The following is an 18,516-nucleotide window of genomic DNA, read 5'->3' as shown; positions in this document are numbered from 1 at the left end:
AAACAGATTGAGTACTTTCTTGAATTTATTTACTTAAAGACGAGTGGACACAATAAGATACAAATATTTAGAGTTCGGGATACTCAAGAATAACAATATAATGCAGTTAAATCTGAGACATACAAGAGAAGACTTTAAAACTACAACATACATCAGCCTGCTATTAAGCTAACATGCAAAAATCATTAATAAAAAAGGTTGAATGGTTTTGTATGTATATAAAAAAAACAATATAATACTTAAAAGAGTAGAACCAGAATGGTTTATTATCATAAAATCATTCTGGTACCCTCATTCCATTAGACAGAAATAACCCATCTGCTGTTCTCTTAAACGTGTAGTGTTGCAAAGGCACATTTGTACACATGCTTGTACATCTGGTCACAGTTCATGCCAAATACTGAAACCAACAAGCCCTTCGTAAATAATGAAAGGACAGACATAGAAACTACACATTAGATCGAAAATCATAGTTAACATTTTGTTTGGTGTTCTAGATTGATTCTTGCCATCGAAAAGGCACTAAAACCCTTTTTTTTCACATTGAAACGGTGACCGTAGCCTGTCTGAGTCAGCACATCTACAATGGTCTGTTATGGTGAGCAAAACAAACTGTGGACAATACATGTAAACAGACACTTGGAGGAAAAGGTCACAGAGGGGTGGAGGGACAGATGTTGGTGTGTTCAGAACCACCGAGATGGTGTGTAGGTCCATGCTTTTACGGAGTGCGATGGTACAGTATTTGAAAAGAAAAACATCCTAAGAACTAGAGAACACTAAGTCAAGTAGTAACTAGATCTTCAACCACTTTTAAAGCCATAAAAATGCTTTAAAAGTGATGGGTGAGAGCAAGAGATGTAGCACCATCCCTTCATTTTCTGAAGATGAGGAGTATTTGTTAATAAAGATATTCTGTGTAAATTAAATTGAATACGGGGCTTATGAGCCAACATCCACCCTAAATACACACACCTGAAATAATGGGACACTGCCAGCAGCATCAGATGTATAGACTACCGTAAACTGACATCAAAAGAGGAGAAAGAGAGAGGAAGACTATAATTCAGGCTGCCAGAAGAAGACGTCTCCATTTAAAGAACTATTTGGCTGTGTTTCCTTCAGAAAACGGTGCGCGAATTGCTTATTTGCCGCCCTCTGGGGTAAAAGTTGTAAAAGGGGAAGCAAAGTGTTTCATACTTTATAAACGGTTGTAGTGCAGTAAAACCCTCTCCACCTGACTAAACACATCCATTGAGTGTTTTAGCTCACATTTACGACATGATCCAAGGTGCAATTCAGCGTCAAATTTCTTTTATCTTGTAAGAAATATACATGGAAAATATTAGATGACGAAAAGCTATAGAAAAAAAGCATAATTATGGAGCGTACAAAAGGACTAATTCCTCTCAACAGGTCTGTGGCTCAGGATTGCTGCACATTGGGACATTTCACACACAGCCCCACAGTGCTAATGTGTCCGTCACAGATACAAGGCGGTTTCTCCTTAATCTGAGGCAGGTCAATGTCGCAGCCTGACCAGCAGGGGGCGTTAAGGGGACCAGTCGAGTCAAAATGGAACTTTTCACAATCCAACAGTTGAGAATTTGTACTAAGTAGATAAAGACTTAGCCTGTCTGCTCTTTAAAAAATGAGAATTGTATCACAGGGATATCATAATCTGTATTCATTTCTTTTCAGTTCATGCAGCATAAACAGTATGAGACATTATTAAAAGACGATGAAGCGAGTTAGTGTGTCTGAAATTGTAGCTTAAGGACCAAGTTATACCATCCGTACGTCAGTCAACCGGTCGGTCAGTCAGTCAGTCCTGGAATGTGAAAGGTCGTCATTTCCCAAAGTTCCCTCCTTCAAAAATAAATCAATGTGTAAAAGTGCCAGAGTACAGGTACATTTGGATCAACGGCAACAATGTGGTGAGGATGAAGACCAAGATGATTTCAACTGGCTCCTTTCTCCCTACCTCACTTCCCTCCTGCTTTCTCCCTTTCACTTTTTATTGCTCTTTCTCTCTCTCCCCCCTTTTCTGTGACGGAGGTCACTTAGTGTGTCAGAGGAACGATCACCTCCACGTAGTTGAGAGGGAAGAATCCGGATTGGCCACGCAGCATGCCTTCATACCAGTTTTCATCGATCTGATTGGTCAGAGTGATGATGTCACCCTCGCGGAAGCCCAACTCGCCTTCGTTCTCCGGATCAAAATCGTAGAGTGCTTTACAGCACGGCTGCTCCGATGCTGAGAGGATAGATGGAGAGATTTAATGACAATGGGATATTAAGGAGGGATTTGGGGACTGAGGGATATCAGTATATGGCAGTAATAGCAATAAAATATCATCAAACCAATCTCTAAAATTCTAGACAAAAGAATACACTAAAATGTCTCGTTGAGGTTGTGTATACACACCCAAAGATAATTTTAAAGTAATATTTTTTATTTCTATTTTGAAAAACTTTACTTTATAAAGCATTAAAGAACAAATGAAATGTTTAAACACTAAACATTTTAAACACTTTCATATTTCATAGCAGGGTTGGTTTTGGTAATTGAAATAATGCTGCAATAATGATACAATATAAATATTAGATTAATGAAAACTTGAAATGAAAACAGTTTTGTACCAACAGTAAGTTAGCCTTGAAGTACTAAAAATATTAAAACTAAAACGCAAAAGCAAAAACTAATAAAAATGACAAAAGCACAAAACAACATTATTAAAACAAACTAAAATGAAAATAAATACTGACCAGCAAATACCAGCTAATTAAAAACATGAATAAATACTACAAAAATAACACTGCTTTTCATAGCAGCACGTTTTTCAGTTTCCTGCCAAAGAAACATTTCACAGTCCAGTCTGTCAAACCAAAGTCATGCCCTCAGTGAGCAGTGCCATTTATGTGTTAGTGGTTATCACACAGTTTTAATCCCACTACAACCGTCTGGGTTAGGACAAGGTGCTCTGTGTTAGAGAGGGTTAGGGTGGCAAAGCCTGGGTCTGTGGTCATGTGACAGGAGACCTCCAGTTTCAGTCTGTAGCAGGGGTTCACGCTGTTAAGTGGAGCAGCACTCTGTGCTTGAGGCCAACACACATGCGCACATTTACACACACACAAACACAGAGATACTTGTACAGTCTTCTTCACTTACACACCTCTTTCCTCTCAGGCACACATCCCCCAACAAGACACTATATGTAACCTGTGGTTTGCTGTATGTCAGTGCAATAAACTATCAACTAATGGAGAGCTGAACCTTGCATGTTTCAGACAAATCCTTCCCTTCATAAAATCATATTTTCACAGGTATGGGAACATCTACCCGATAGTGGTATAACTGAAGAAAACTTTATTATGGTCTATTTGCTTACCACTTGTTGTAATGTGCGCCTTTTTTGTAGTTGAGCCAAGTCTTAACTATTAAAATCTTAACTTCATCCCAACATTTCTATTCTGTTCTGCTTCATATAGTAGATGAAGGAAATCTAAATGCGCAATTAAATTAGGGAAGCACCGAATCCAGATTTTTTGGTCCACAGCAGTGTAGGGATGCTCATATTGCAAAATATGCTATGCGGTATTAAAATACACCAGTAGTACAATCTCTAGACTGGTGGTAAGCAAATGAAAGGCGCTTCCCGAGGCTGGCCACTCTAGCGAGGCGTTATCTCTGTATTCCCGGAACATCAGTGCCATCTGAAGCCTTGTTTAAAGAGCACCTATCATGGAATTTTGAAATTTACCTTTCATGTAGTGTGTAACATAGATCTAAGTGAACAAAAACATCCTGCAAAGTTTTGAAATATGACAGTGCACCGTATATATAGTTATTTTCTTTCAAAAGTAAGAGGCGACTCTGAGTCATTTTTAAGAATCGTTAGAAGACCGAAGCTTTTTCTCTGACTAGATGACGTCAACTTGTCAAGTTATTTGAATACGATACGCCCACTTATTGCGCTCCAAGACGCCAGTGAAAACTAGAAAACATCATGGCGACGAGACGCTGTGTTCTGAAGTGTGACTCAAAAGCAAACTTTTTTCATCTGCCCAAGGATGAGCATTTGAAGACTAAGTGGCTTGAAGACAAACCATACATTGTCGCGATTGCGTGTTTATTTAATCGTCAAATGTCTCTATTTGCATGTCTCGCGATCTCAGGAAGCTTTTAATATGGACTTTTATTATGGCACATGGTATCTTCTTCGTCTGTCTGTACCATATATGGACTACATATGCACAGAGCGCCCTCCGGCTGCCAGGATGAATTGAAAACAACACAAAAGAGACTCCATCGCTCGTGATTAGGCTACATCTGCGCATTTTGAGGAAGTATTGAATAAAAAATACTCCTCTGTTTAGAAATTTGACACAGACATATGAGAATCTATCAATATGTCTCCTCATCTGCACACTTTTGAACTAAAAGCCCTGAGGGATGTTGATTTGTCGCGAGTCTTCGTGAGGAGAATAGAGGAGTTTTTTATGAATGAGATCAGCTGAGGCTCATATTACAATCAAACGGTTCCGATGCGGTTTTCATATTCATAACTCCTGACACATATTAACAAATTACTGTCACTATAAGACTTTGATGGGCGTTCCGTTTCCGAAAATATCTGCACAGACTATACCAATCACAACTGACTGGGTCATCGGACCAATCACCGCAGATTAGCGTCACGTAAAGGCAGGGTTTTGAAAAGTGAATCACTAAAGGAATCATTTGAGAATCGCTTTCAAAACAAGTAAAAATAAATGCATATTATAAGAAAACTAAAGTCTTTTTTGTCATTGCATGCATGCAGAACTGTTGTTGGGGACTTCTAAAACAATATTTGGAACATTTTAAATGCCATGATAGGTGCTCTTTAAGGCTTTTCGTAGTGTGGTTTTGGTCAAGTTTACTAAAGTAAACATTGTCACTTATGTTCTTCTCGCCAATGTTTCCTGATGGTGTATGGAACAATTACCCCGAGTCGCCCTTTGTTGTTTCAAAGAACAACACAACGGAGAGCGCAGAAGGCGCGCGCGCAGTCAGCAGAGGCTCGCGCTGCGGAGACAGACGAAAGTATAAGCGAGGCTTGAGAGGGTGTTTTCTGTCAACAGCCTGTGCTCCAGACTAACCCACATCACTTAGACATGTTACTTTTAAAAAATAAAATTAAAATAAAAACCATACAAGGTGAGGGTTGAGGTAGGCCTGCTATTTTTATTTGACAAAAAAACTATTTCGGTTCTTCAAGGCTTCAAACGGATTCAGTGTATTTTCGTTTTGTCATCTTAATTTGGTAATTATTTAAGTGAAAAATATTTAGTGTAAGCCTATTTATTTTATTATTTTTATTTATATTTGATCTGATCTGTATGCTGCTGTTTGCACAGTAAAATTCAATTCAATTCAAATTTATTTGTATAGCACTTTTCACAATACACATGGTTTCAAAGCAGCTTTACAGAAAGTGCATTTCATAAATGTACATTGAAAAATGTTAGAAAGAGAATGTTAAAGCAAAATCTTAGAAAAAGTTAATCAAAAATAAACCCGTGAACAAAAGTGTCTCGTCAATCGTATTTTTATTCAATGCCAATTCAATATAATAATCTTATCAGTTAACGGTTAATAATCAGATAATGAGCAGCGGTTGTCGGTTGGGAAAATTAACCGAATAGGCATCCCTACAGCAGTGTATTTTTTATTTAATTCAATTTTAATAAAGAATAGGCAACATGATGCCAGGATGACTGTCCTTCCTTTGCTGTAGGCTACCAGAAGTTACTGCATTTTGGCTGCTGTCTGTAGATTCCTTCATGCACAACTCGTATTCTTTCGGATGTTTAATACGCAAATGTTTTAACAGGGGCTATTGTTTAGGGTCCTTGCCACCACGAGACAAATCGGCATTGCAAATTGAACATGTAGCTCGACTTGAATCGCCTTCTTTTGACTGAGAGTACTGCCAAACAACAAGTTTTCTGTCCACAAGTTGCATTTTCACTTTCTCACAGCCTACTGGATTCGAATGGTCCACCTAGTAAACACCTTCCCATAAACAACAGCGGCGTCATTACGTTCGACCAGCGGAGCGTGCGTAGTGCAAGCCTATAGGGTTCGGTGGAAAAAAAATATACGGTTCGGCAGAAACCGAACCCCATCAAAAAGCCCAATATTCGGCTGATTCCGAAACCGAATCCTGGATTCAGTACATCCCTAAATTAAGTACATTTCATGTTAAATATATCCTATATCTTTTGATTCTGATTAATTAGAAGACTCACTAGAAAATGTGCAGTTTTGCACATTTCTACTTCCTATTTCCTCCTTTTTTTTCTCCACCCCCAACACACATAAACACGTCCACTTTCCCATGCAAACACATACAGAATCACACACTCTCTGACTCACGCAATCTGGGTTTCCATGTGGATATTCTGCCAAACTGGTGGTATGGCTCTGATGACGCAATGGGAAGAGAACACAGAAGAGGGTCACTGGCTGACGAAGAGAGCAGCTGACAGCTGTCCATTCGGCCTGCCTATCCCGACACACGCACAGGCGGTGTCATCACACCCTGCCACCGGGCCGCAACCGCACAAAGCACAATGTGCCTTTCTCTCACTAGTCCAAGGCATTTCCTCAATGTAATGAAGATTATCTATCCTCAATTCCTTATACTGGCTACATAATAGGGAAAATGGGCATTTTAATGACTTTGTTCAGTAGTAAAATGTCTGGTCTTACCTGTATTACGCATGGGTGGAGCAGATGTAGGGGCGAAGCCACCGTTCGACTGTTCGCTGGGGTCTCCAAAGTCAATTACAGGCTTGGGCTTGGGCAAATACTCTTTACGAGGACGTGACTGAGCATCTGTCATCCTGGTCGGTTAAACAGGAGTCATTTATTGCTTCTTTTGACAGAATCCAGAACAAACACACATGCTGTGTAAGGGCACACATGCTCACATACACACCTGTCTCTGAGTTTGTCAGAAAGCTCGTCCAGGATCTGAACAGCCTGTCTGTGGTACTGCAGCTGAGACTCAACCAGTGACGACAGCTGGCTCACCTGCTCAATCTGCACAGGAGATGCACACACACATTAAATATATAAAGATATAGTTATTTGTCACTTATGCACATCCACGCTTATGGTCACACTGGGCAGCCACAACCACCTTCATTGACAAATAGTCAGAAATAGTTAATGAGTAATTCCTGAGGACTTGAGTTCACACGGGTCTCACTAAACTGCTGAATTTAGACTGGGAGCTCTGCTATAGGTCCACACTAAATGTTAACTATCACTTAAAACTGTACCATACACGTATCTTCAGTGTATTACTTTACATCTAGAGCCTGATGAGTTTAAAATAGTCTTTCCGTAGACTCCACTTGCCAATGTTTATTCCCTCATCAAGTTATTGTCATTTGAACCAACAGATGGCGCTCTGACATCTCCATAAAACATTAGAGGCTGCAGCCAAGAAGCAAGAGGATTTTTAGCGTTTTGGCTGCTTTATTGGATTACCTGTCTTGACCCCACTGATGGGCTGGAGTCAAAAAAGGACAGGAAACTTTTATCTTCAATACTGCTATTTCTAAAGTGTCAGTCTTTGCCAACATTTCTTAAAAGAGAGACAGTTGAGTTGGTATAAAATCAGTAAGGCAAGGTGTTACAGAAAAACACTGAATTATTCAGTGCTGCTAATAGGATTAGAACAATCCCCAGGACACACAAAAGCACAAAAACACACTGAATGAAGCATCAAGCTGTCAGATGGTAAATCCTTACATCAGTTTCCAGAAGGTTGTACATGCTGATCTCAGCCACCTCCTTAGATTCATGAAACTTCTCCAGCGCCTGCCTGACCTCTTCATCTGGAATTTTCCCCTGACGTTTCTTCTTATAGTCAAAATCCAGCCTGCGTCCTTCAAGTTTTTTCAAATGGTGCTGAGAATGAGGAAAACTCTTTCAATATAAGACCAACATCAAAACATTGCAAAGGCAATTAACTCTAAATATAAAATGTATTCCTCAAAAAGCAAAAGGAGTACTTTATTTTACAAAGGAGATTACAATCTTCATAAATACATTAATGTGCAGATCTTCACTTTTTGTAAAGAGTCTAGAACATTTTGGGCCCTATCATACACTTGCCGCAATGCAACGCCAGATGCGACGTTTTTGCTAGTTTCAGCCCGACGCAGTTATCATTTTCACGTCCACGTTGCTTAAATAGCAAATGCATTCGTGCCCATCTGTTTGCCCATGGTCTGAAAACAAGGTGTGTTAAGGCGCATTGCTATTTTGAGGCAACTGAAATCGACTGTGCCATTGACCAACAACAACCTGGTCTAAGTCAATAGCGCAGTGTTTTTTGTTATTTAAATGGGGACATTAGTAATATGGGCCTATAGGCGGATGCACAACACGCGTACACTCTGCTTATTACTCACACAGGGAGTTGTTTATTCAGCAGCACATAAACATTTTTAAAAATAAAAGGATTCCTCTTTGGAGAAGCGTTCAGTCTTTCCGCTCGCAAATTCCGCCATGTAAATAGCGAATCCCCCATGGTGCAAGCGTAACTGGCTTTTAAAGGGAACGGGAGATGAGAGGTTTATAGCACTTTACGCCTAAAACACACCCATGACTCATTAAGAGACTAGGTACAACCCTTTTGGACCATGCGCTGACCCTTTTTTCTATTGTTAAACTAGCAAAAGTGGATTCGGACACGTCCTAAGTGCACCTGCGCTTCAGACCATGCATTCAGATCGTTAAAATAGGGCCCTTAATCTGCAAAGACAAAAAAAACTGTAGGGGTACAACAGCTTGTCACTGGGGCAGGGACAAAGTTGTACCTTATCTATCTCTAAAAGGTGCATATTATTACCTTAGAGTATATGCACCCTTAAGGTACAACTATGAACCTTTCAGGGGTAATGCTCCATTGAATGTGCAACATTATTGCAATTTATTTTCTGACAGTGTGGGTATCAACAAACAAAAAAATAAAATAGGTATCTCTATATGCGTGTGTGAGACAGAGAGAGAAAGCCAACCTGTATCTCTCTTAGGTCCTTGTCACACAAGCCTTGTAAAGGGTCAATGAAATTCTGTTTGACATCAATGTCCAAAGAATCCTTCACCTCTGCTAGCCTCTTCATACTTTCACCAGCATCAACTAAAGCACCACCTACAAACAAAAATGTGGTTGTTTTGTACATTTGGTTAGCAGAAAATTGCAAACAAAACTTGTGAGGTTTTAACAGCTGCTCTCATTTTGTAAACCCACCGAAGTTTGTTTCCTCTCCGAGTTCTCTGCCATACTTTCCCATGCATTCTCCCAGCAGCCCCTCGGCCTGTGGATAACCTGGACTCTTCACCTGCCCTCTGATCTTAGACATAGTGTTTAACATAGAGAGCTTTGCACGAGATGCTGTGTGAGACAGACAGACAGAAACAGAGGCAACAATGGAGAATGGAAAAGAATGTTTTACAGTAATGATCAATTGTGTGCGTCTGTTTTGACAGAAAAAAAAATGTGTACAAATTTTCTACAAAGCTCCAGGGATGTCTTTGGTCTTACCTGGATTGGGCTGCAGGTACTCTGATGTTTTAGAGATGACTTCTACTACAGCTTTATTTGTCACATCTACTTTCTAAAGAAACACAGAGGGGAGGTCAATACACAGAGAACACACGTACACGCACCGCTACAGGCAAGACACAATAACCAACACAGAATAAAAAGACAAAATGGCTTTTTAATAACATGTGACAATAGGAACAGTCTAATTAATCAACGTCTAAAACTAAAATCACTCTGGAATGTTTCCAATTCTTGATTCGGATTCCGCAGTCCAATATTTTTGTATAACAATGCTAAACAGTACATTTGACAGTTATCTAAAGCCGGGGACACGACTAGCTGAAACATTCTAAGACTGAACTGATTTTAAATGCTGACTGTAAACAACTGGCACAGACCCGGCACGTTTGGGCATGATCAGTGGTAAGTATCAAATTACATTCATAATCGGCCTTACAGTCGTTAAGTGTGTCCCCGGCTTAAGACCACTACAGTCACGACGGGACATTCTGCTGAACTCAACTGTGTGAGATCTTGTAGCGAAACTAACATAGATGTCAACAGACAGCTGCCGCTACATATTTGCAGCGCAATTTGTGCAGAAAAAACGGTAAAAACCCTGCAGACAATCACATTATCACCTATAGACACATTTCATTATGTATTTCCTGATTAATTTAGCTAACTACAACACTTCTAGTGCTGTTTTTTAAAACTTATAATCAAGCAATAATGTAGGCTGTTATTCTCAAATCAGGAAGTAAAAACAAACTGGTTCATTCTGAGCAAAAACGCTGGGCTATTTATTTATTTTTTATTCCGGTTCCAGAGTTACCAGTTAGAACATAATATAAAATGCTGCTTTATTTATTTAGAAACAGAAATAATTTAAAATGTTATTTGTATATTTTATTTTTCATTTTATCAGTCTACAGTAAATGTCCAACACTCCCAATACTATTTAACAGAAGCTTGACTGCATTTGACAAAAGAGCTGCAGAGATATTCAAGGAACTGTATTTCCTCACCATATTTCCACAAATATATTATATATAATTAAAGGGTATATATTAAAATATTATGTGATTTTGTTTTATTATTTAGTCTATTTAAATGAATATATATTCAGAAACAAGTGCAGTTATAAAGCCTACATAAGCTACCATTGAATTTTTTCTGTTTAACTTTTATTAGACTCCAGGTCAAAATTTGAACAGAATGCAGTTTCACTTTTCCAACTGCAGAACAAAATGAATAGCATAAAAACAATTAACTTGCAATATTAACTTATAATTAACATAACATAAAAGAAGATGTGTTTGACAAAATGACAAAAATAAGGATGAATGATACTTGACAGGGAATGTATCTCTTGCAGAATAGTCGACGGCGCCAGTCGCAAATATTACAATGTTTTAATAACATCTTTAAGGACGACTGGCAACAGCTGGTTCTTAAATTCTAGTCTAGTCTTTAGAATTTTGTTTCAATTAGGACAGGTTTTGTATTTTTTTTTTTTTTGACTGATCGTAGGCCTCATTTATCTGAGCTTATATTGGTCATAAATGACCATACTTTGAAAATGAATGAGGGAGATTGAAAATAAGAGAAACATTTGAAAGAATACCAGTTGACAAAAAGACTGAATTCAATATTTCGTGATAATATAGCATAAGAAACGTTTACAAGCAGTTTTTAAAAGGCCATCATTTTTGACCCAGGAACACAAAAGGTGTTATGGTTTTTCAACACTGCATAAGGGTTAAATGGCTTACATCTCACATAATAAGACCATTTCAACAAATCAATATTTCATGTTAATTTATTTATTTAGTAAGTAGCTGTGAAAAGCAGGATCATATAGAGTCAGCTGGTCAATATTTGACATGTCATCAGGCTTATTTTGCAATGTTGGCCAGCAGACTGTACTTTAGTTTTTGTATTGAATTTCCCTACATAAGATTTATCAGACTACTGTTCAAGTAATTATTTGCTTGTATTATATTAAACCATTTACTAAAATATGTAATATGTAAATGAATGAAGAGGCATCTGTAAAATATGCGAGGCCACACAGAGTTTAGTGTTAGAACAAAGTTTAACATATATCATTGATCATTGTTTTCAGGAGACCTGATGACATCACTCGTGTTTAGAGGATAGGACTATTAAAATCAGATTTCAGCCTAAGACACTGCAGTGAAAAAACATTTCAGATCATTATAAAAACATACAATCCTCCTGGATCACTCCTGGATCCGCACCACTTTTACTTTGTAAGTGAAAGAAACTTTCCAGAAAAACACAGGTGGTGTTGAAAATCTCATTGATGGATGTGTGGGACAGAGGTCATGCCTTTGAATCACTTGATGTGTTTAAATCAATGTTTTTAGAAAGACTGTTGGCTGCGGTGTGGGAAAATACTCTCCACTTACTCTCTCCAGGTCCTTGAACTCCTCGTCCAGTTTAGTTCCCTCAGCACCACCAACCTTCTCACTCACCATCTGACAAACAGAGAGAGAAGCCCTTTTTAAACCAGTATGACTATATTCAAATTAGAGCTTGAATTATTCTGTATAAATTGAGAATCACATTTCTTTTTCAAATAGAGATCATGATTTTTTTTCGAACTAAAAAAAGAAGAAGAAAAAAAAAGATTTGGAATTAATTTTTTTTTTTAAATGGATGAATGAATAATTAAATTACTCATTTATAAATACTTCATACTTCACTGGGGAGTCTGCTTTATTAGTGTTTCTGAAAGCATCTTGAATGAATGATTCAATGACGAGTAAATGTTTACACCTGGTGTCGTGAATGTAATTGATATAATTGTTATTTGAAGTACCACGTTACTTTCAAAAGTTGATTTGCTCTATGATCTCGATTTATATTGCACATGCTCAGTTAGCCCCTCCTCCTACCTGGAAGAAAGCAGGCACATGTAACCTTTTCTGTAAAAAATACTTTTCAAGGTAAAAAATTTTTTTTTTTATGATCAGAGTTTTTGTCACACTGTTTAAACTCTTTGCGTGAAGCATTGTAAAGTCATAATTTTAAAATGAGTTTTTTCTTAGCTTGTAACAGGCAAAGCTAGCATGTGTCAAAGCTTTGTGTCAAGATAGATAGCATAGCAATGTAGTGACAGTTGCAACATGACATTCTGACAAAATCTGCAGGACAGTGGCCCTCCTTGTCTGGCTATCATCAGACCAAGCTCAATTTAAGATTGAACATTGGTCTGGGGAGTCTGCTATGTATTTTCTACTGCACAAGAGGCGTGATAAACGAGCATAAATTAAATGACTCTGTACGCAATTGGATAGTCCATCAACCAATCAGACCACTAGAGGCGTGATCAACGAGCATAATTCAAATGACTCTGTATGCAAATGGATAGTCCTTCAACCAATCAGACCACATCAGGCGTGATCAACGGGCAACGACCCATCGCTTCTCTAGCCATCATAGTGTTAAACCCACCAATAGGGCGCCAGGTGGATAAGCCAGTCTGTGATTGGTTCCCGCAAAGTGTAACAGAAGCAGTAAAAATGAATGTACAGGTTTCCAGACTGAGTTGCAGGGCGGAAGCAAATCGGCTGGGTTTACCCAGTCTATGGCCCTCCAGGAGTAGGACTAGACACACACACACACAACACACGACACACAACACACAAACATTCTTACCCTAAACGCTTAACCTAATTATAACGTATCCCTAAAACCAAGTCTTGACCCTCAAACAGGCCTTTATGGGGTCTAGACCGGCCAAAATGTCCTCACTTTTATCTCTTTGTCCTCACTCAGGTGGTATAGAACTCAAACTGAATAGAGTTTAAATAGAGATTGTAATCTTTCAATGATTAAACGTGCAGCTCTAATTAAAATGCAAGACATTTACGAAATGTAACTAACTGGAAAAGCTTGTATTATTTAATTCTACAAAATCAAACCAGGACACAACACACAGCGACCAGTTTAATCCAAATCATGAACTTTTCCTGTCAATTTACACTTCCCCCTCACCTCTGTATTCCTCACAATATATAAACTGCAGAAAATGGCTAACTTTCATGAGGAACTCATTTTAGCACTGTACACATGTAAATCCAATTAACCCTCCCTGCAACTCATTTCTCTTGCGCTCACTTGGGAGGGATACTTTTTCCCTCTGCACTTCCATAGTTTTCACACTTAATGCTTTAAAGGGCTCCAATACTACTATTATTCTCAGGAAACCATTGTAAATATTATACAGCATATCTTGCATTGCTTGCCTACATCAAAACACCAGTGGTATTAAACAAAAAACAAAAAAAAAGCTGTGTGAACCTGCGTCTGCCACAACAGTTGTTATTCTCAGGACTTGGTAACACATGCTCATCCCACTCAGTCTTTATGTCCTGAATGTGCAACAAAGAACCAAAGACAGTGATCGTGCAACTGTTGAAACAAGGCCACGTGTTAAATTGCTGTCCTCACTAACATATGTTGCTCGTTTTATTGCTTTTCTTGACCCTAACTGGAGGAAGCATACATTTCAACATGGAAAGCGCTGGATGTTTGTCATATCACGTCATATGAACATTAATCACAAACACATGTCATTTTATGGTGGTAACTTGCCATGCTGAGAAGTTAATGTTGTGTTTTTGCTATTTCTATGGCTGTGTTAAAGATTATTTATCTATAACAACCACCAACCTTGGTATGTTTCCTTGTGTTTTACTCTAGCATTTTCTACGGTCTAAACATGCACGTCTAGTTTGTGAACAACACACTTCAAATGGTCTTTTAAGTCCGATCAAAGTTTCAAAACCATTAAAAATGCACTATGGGACATTCTTGCAACATCTGCTGTATAGATTACAGCAGACATCTCTTGCTGGTTAAAACACCGAAAACATTTGCAATACAATTTAAAAATATATATACTAGGGCAGTTTATTGAATTAATAACATTGGTCATTTGAATGTAATTATCACAATTATGTGCAAAATATTAGCTGACTAAAGCCACCAAATGAAGGTAATTCACAGACATGTCATTACTGTGGCAGACAAAAGCATTGAATAGATATAACACACAGTGTGCCATTAGAAGTCAATAAATTGTTTCTTTCACATCATTTAACGTAAGCCTATTAAGCCTGCAATCTTTTTTAATTGTTAGTACATATGCAAATTGATGTCTTATAAAAAAGAAAATCCCAAAAAATGAATGTGTTAACACCGCCACCATGCACAAGAACAATCATGAACAACTTGATACAATTGTGTCATGATAAATAACACAGTTATTTTAAGCCAAAGACGTCAGCACAAGAACACTCCATCACAACCGTAGCTGTTTGACATGGAGGTGTCTGCTTGCAGTGACCTTTTCACTCCATATCCTCCAAGCATGTTTGCATATTTGTGCAATTCAGTTTGTTTGGCAGAGGAGGGCACAAAGGAAACTAATTAATAATTAACCAGTGTTTTGTGGCAAGTCCATGGGTGCGTCCAAATGTCTCCAATATGTTGAGATGACGAAAGACACTGGATAGAGTTAACGCCATAGACTAGCTGGAAAACATGATACGGCTTAGATTAAGGCAACAGATAAAGACTGACGTGTTCAAATTCCCATCAATTTAACATTTAACTGAAGGGAATATTATCAGTAACACCTTTCTATTTAAAAACTACTTCAAATCAAATTTTGTAAACAATCTTGCTGTTAGAATAAGGGAATTAATATACAGAACTACATTTACTATTTGGATACTTTGGTTACATTTTATTTTAAGTGTCATTGTTACAGTGTAATTATATATTTTAGTACTGATTGATAATAATTTACTACATGTACTATAGGGTTAGGGTAGGATTAGGGTTTGGTTGAGGGTTAGTTGCATGTAATTATGCATCATTTAATGTTATCACTGCTAAGTACATGTAACAAGGGTACATGTACATACAATATATTGCCAAAAGTTTTGGGACGTCTGCCTTTACATGCACATTCCTTTACATCCCATTCTTTATCTGTAGGGTTTAATATGGAGTTGGCCCACCCTTTGCAGCTATAACAGCTTCAACTCTTCTGTGAAGGCTTTCCACAAGGTTTAGGAGTGTGTTTATGGGAATTTTGGACCATTCTTCTAGCAGCGCATTTATGAGGTCAGACAGGCACTGATGTTGGACGAGAAGGCCCTCACAGTCTCCGCTCTAATTCATCCCAAAAGTGTTCTATCGGGTTGAGGTCAGGACTCGTCAGTCAGGCCAGTCAAATTCCTCCAATCCAAACCTGCTCATCCATGTCTTTATGGACCTTGCTTTGTGCAGTCATGTTGAAACAGGAAGGGGCCATCCCCAAACTGTTCCCACAAAGTTGGGAGCATGAAATTGTCCAAAATGGTATGCTTGGTATGCTGAAGCATTAAGAGTTCCTTTCACTGGAACTAAGGGGCCAATCCCAACCCCTGAAAAACAACCATAATCCCCACTACACCAAACTTTACACTTGGCACAATGCAGTCAGGCAAGTACCGTTCTCCTGGCAAAAGCCAAACCCAGACTCGTCCATCGGATTGCCAGACAGGGAAGAGTGATTTGTCACTCCAGAGAACACGTCTCCACTGCTCGAGTCCAGTGGCGGCGTGCTTTACACCACTGCATCCGACACTTTGCATAGCACTTAGTGATGTAAGGCTTGGATGCAGCTGTTCGGCCATGGAAACCCATGCCATGAAGCTCTCTACGATTTGTTCTTGAGCTAATCTGAAGGCCACACAAAGTTTTGAGTTCTGTAGCTATTGACTCTGCAGAAAGTTCCTATCTTCTGTGCACTGTGCGCCTCAGTATGCGCTGACCCGCTCTGTGATTTTACGTGGCCTACCACTTCGTGGCTGAGTTGCTGTTGTTCCCAATTGCTTCCACTTTGTTATAATACCACTAACAGTTGACCATGGAATATTTAGTAGTGAGGACTTATTGCACACGTGTCAACCTATCACGGTACCACGCTTGAGCTCCTGAGAGCGTCCCATTCTTTCACAAATGTTTGTGGAAGCGTCTGCATGCTTAGGTGCTTGATTTTATACACCTGTGGCCATGGAAGTGATTGGAACACCTGAATTCAATGATTTGGAGGGGTGTCCCAATACTTTTGGCAATACAGTGTATGTTACAAGGACACTGTAAAATAAAGTGTTACTGATACTTTTAATTAGTTACAGCATTAACATATGCGATTAATTCAAACGTGTTTAATATTTTACTTTCAATTTATTTTCAGTAAGAAATTACTGAAGCATGTAAAACTGCATCATTAACGTAATTTACATCACGCAGTTAGATGATCTTGGGAGTAGGGAGTTTATTACAGAGCGTCTACTACAATGGTGCAAGCCCTTTTAACCTATTCCTGTTAGGTGGAAATTTCTATTCTAAACCTTTAACCCGATTTCACTTCTCAGTTTGCAGACAGATCATTTTAATGCGCTAAACTCTGGGAAAGTTTTCAGTCCAATGATACAGTAAGCAAATTCTTTCAAACAATGCAGTCCAAAATGGAGCTAATGTAAAGACAACCAGGTGGATTACATCAGATATGGCAGAGAGAATAGAGACTTGCGTTGCGTTTTCATTGAATTATTCATTCCAATGTGTGTTTGGCTTTAAAACACGAGCTCTGTCATATTTTGTCATTGTTTCTGAAGAGCTCAAGCCCTCACTCACCACACTGTGTGACATACAGACTGAACAGAACGTCAAACCATCCCACTGCTATATGGCCAGATTATACGGAAAATATGATTTTCAGCTGCATAAAGAAAACCAGACTCCCTCGCTAGTAAAGTTTTGATGGATAAGGATTGCAATTAAGATTACGGTTAAGTGTGCAAACATTAATATGGACTCCTTATATCATTTGGTTATTTGGTAGTCTTTTACCTTGAAAAAAGCTTGCAGAAAATATAGTTTTGTGAGAATCACCCTTCGATCTGATGGTTAACTTTGCTGGATATGGCAAATGATGACAAAATGAACGTGTTGAACAAGATAAATGCTGTAAGCCCAACATTTAATGTTTTTGAAAGATGTCTCTTATGCTCACCAAGACTGCATTTATTTGATCAAAATTACAGTGAAATTGTATTACAATTTAAAAGAACTATTTTCTATTTTTTTTTTATTAAATGTAATTTATTCCAAAGTTGAATTTTCAATAAACTATTTAATTCAGCAGTCAATACTCCAGTCTTCAGTCACATGATCCTTCAAAACAATCATTCTAATATGCTGATTTGCTGCTCAAGAAATATTTCTCATTTTTATCAATGTTGAAAACAGTTGTGCTGCTTACTGTTTTTGTAGAAACCATGATACATTTTTTCAAGATTTGTGATGAATAGAAAGTTCAAAAGAACAGTATTTATTTGAAATAATACATTTTTATAACAATGTAAAAGTCACTTTGATCAATTTAATGAACCCTTATTAAAGTAAAAATGCCTAACCAACAAGCCTTATCTGATGCAGGCACGTGCAGAGGGGGGGGGGGCTTTGGGTGCTCGAGCCCCTGCCCTTTTTCAAAATGAATCAAAAGTGCCCCTCTCAGACAGATATCAATGATAATATTGTGGTTAATAAAACTAAATAAATGTGATTATTATAACATGACAATGAATACAATAGTAATGAACGGCTCAAAAGTCGGACAATTTCTGTTGAGGCGTTGTCATAACGCGTTGCTATGGGTCGCGTGCGTTTTGATTGACTAATGAGTTTCCACTGTTCGGAAACGGCTCTCGAGCCAAATATGGTCCTTTCAGAGAGTGTGTGGCCTTACGGGAAAAAAGTAAACCAATATTTTTTTTATATCGATAATCAGAGCTAATGTGTTGATTTAATT

General features: G+C 38.3%; 1 protein-coding gene across 2 annotated transcripts in view; it reads right to left on the bottom strand.

The window, feature by feature from the left end:
* Nucleotides 1-3: 3 nt before the first annotated feature.
* Nucleotides 4-18,516, bottom strand: part of sh3gl1b (SH3-domain GRB2-like 1b) — a 29,969-nt gene continuing 11,456 nt past the window's right edge. Inside the window, exons 2-10 of one of the 2 annotated variants that reach the window (XM_079827169.1) lie at nucleotides 12,050-12,118; nucleotides 9,612-9,684; nucleotides 9,318-9,461; nucleotides 9,085-9,218; nucleotides 7,811-7,969; nucleotides 6,990-7,093; nucleotides 6,761-6,894; nucleotides 6,425-6,472; nucleotides 10-2,257 (exon numbers count right to left, since the gene is read on the bottom strand). In XM_079827169.1, the coding sequence (XP_079683295.1) occupies nucleotides 2,064-2,257; nucleotides 6,425-6,472; nucleotides 6,761-6,894; nucleotides 6,990-7,093; nucleotides 7,811-7,969; nucleotides 9,085-9,218; nucleotides 9,318-9,461; nucleotides 9,612-9,684; nucleotides 12,050-12,118 (1,059 nt within the window). In that variant the 3' untranslated portion in view covers nucleotides 10-2,063. Of the gene's footprint in view, nucleotides 2,258-6,424; nucleotides 6,473-6,760; nucleotides 6,895-6,989; nucleotides 7,094-7,810; nucleotides 7,970-9,084; nucleotides 9,219-9,317; nucleotides 9,462-9,611; nucleotides 9,685-12,049; nucleotides 12,119-18,516 lie in introns of both variants that reach the window. The other variant, XM_079827170.1, reaches the window with a different exon arrangement.

The sequence above is a fragment of the Gobio gobio genome (assembly GCF_949357685.1).
Source record: "Gobio gobio genome assembly, chromosome: 10".
Classification (NCBI taxonomy): Eukaryota; Metazoa; Chordata; class Actinopteri; order Cypriniformes; family Gobionidae; genus Gobio; species Gobio gobio.
The sequence above is the reverse complement of the archived record's forward strand: the minus strand, read 5'-3'. Positions and strand labels throughout refer to the sequence as shown.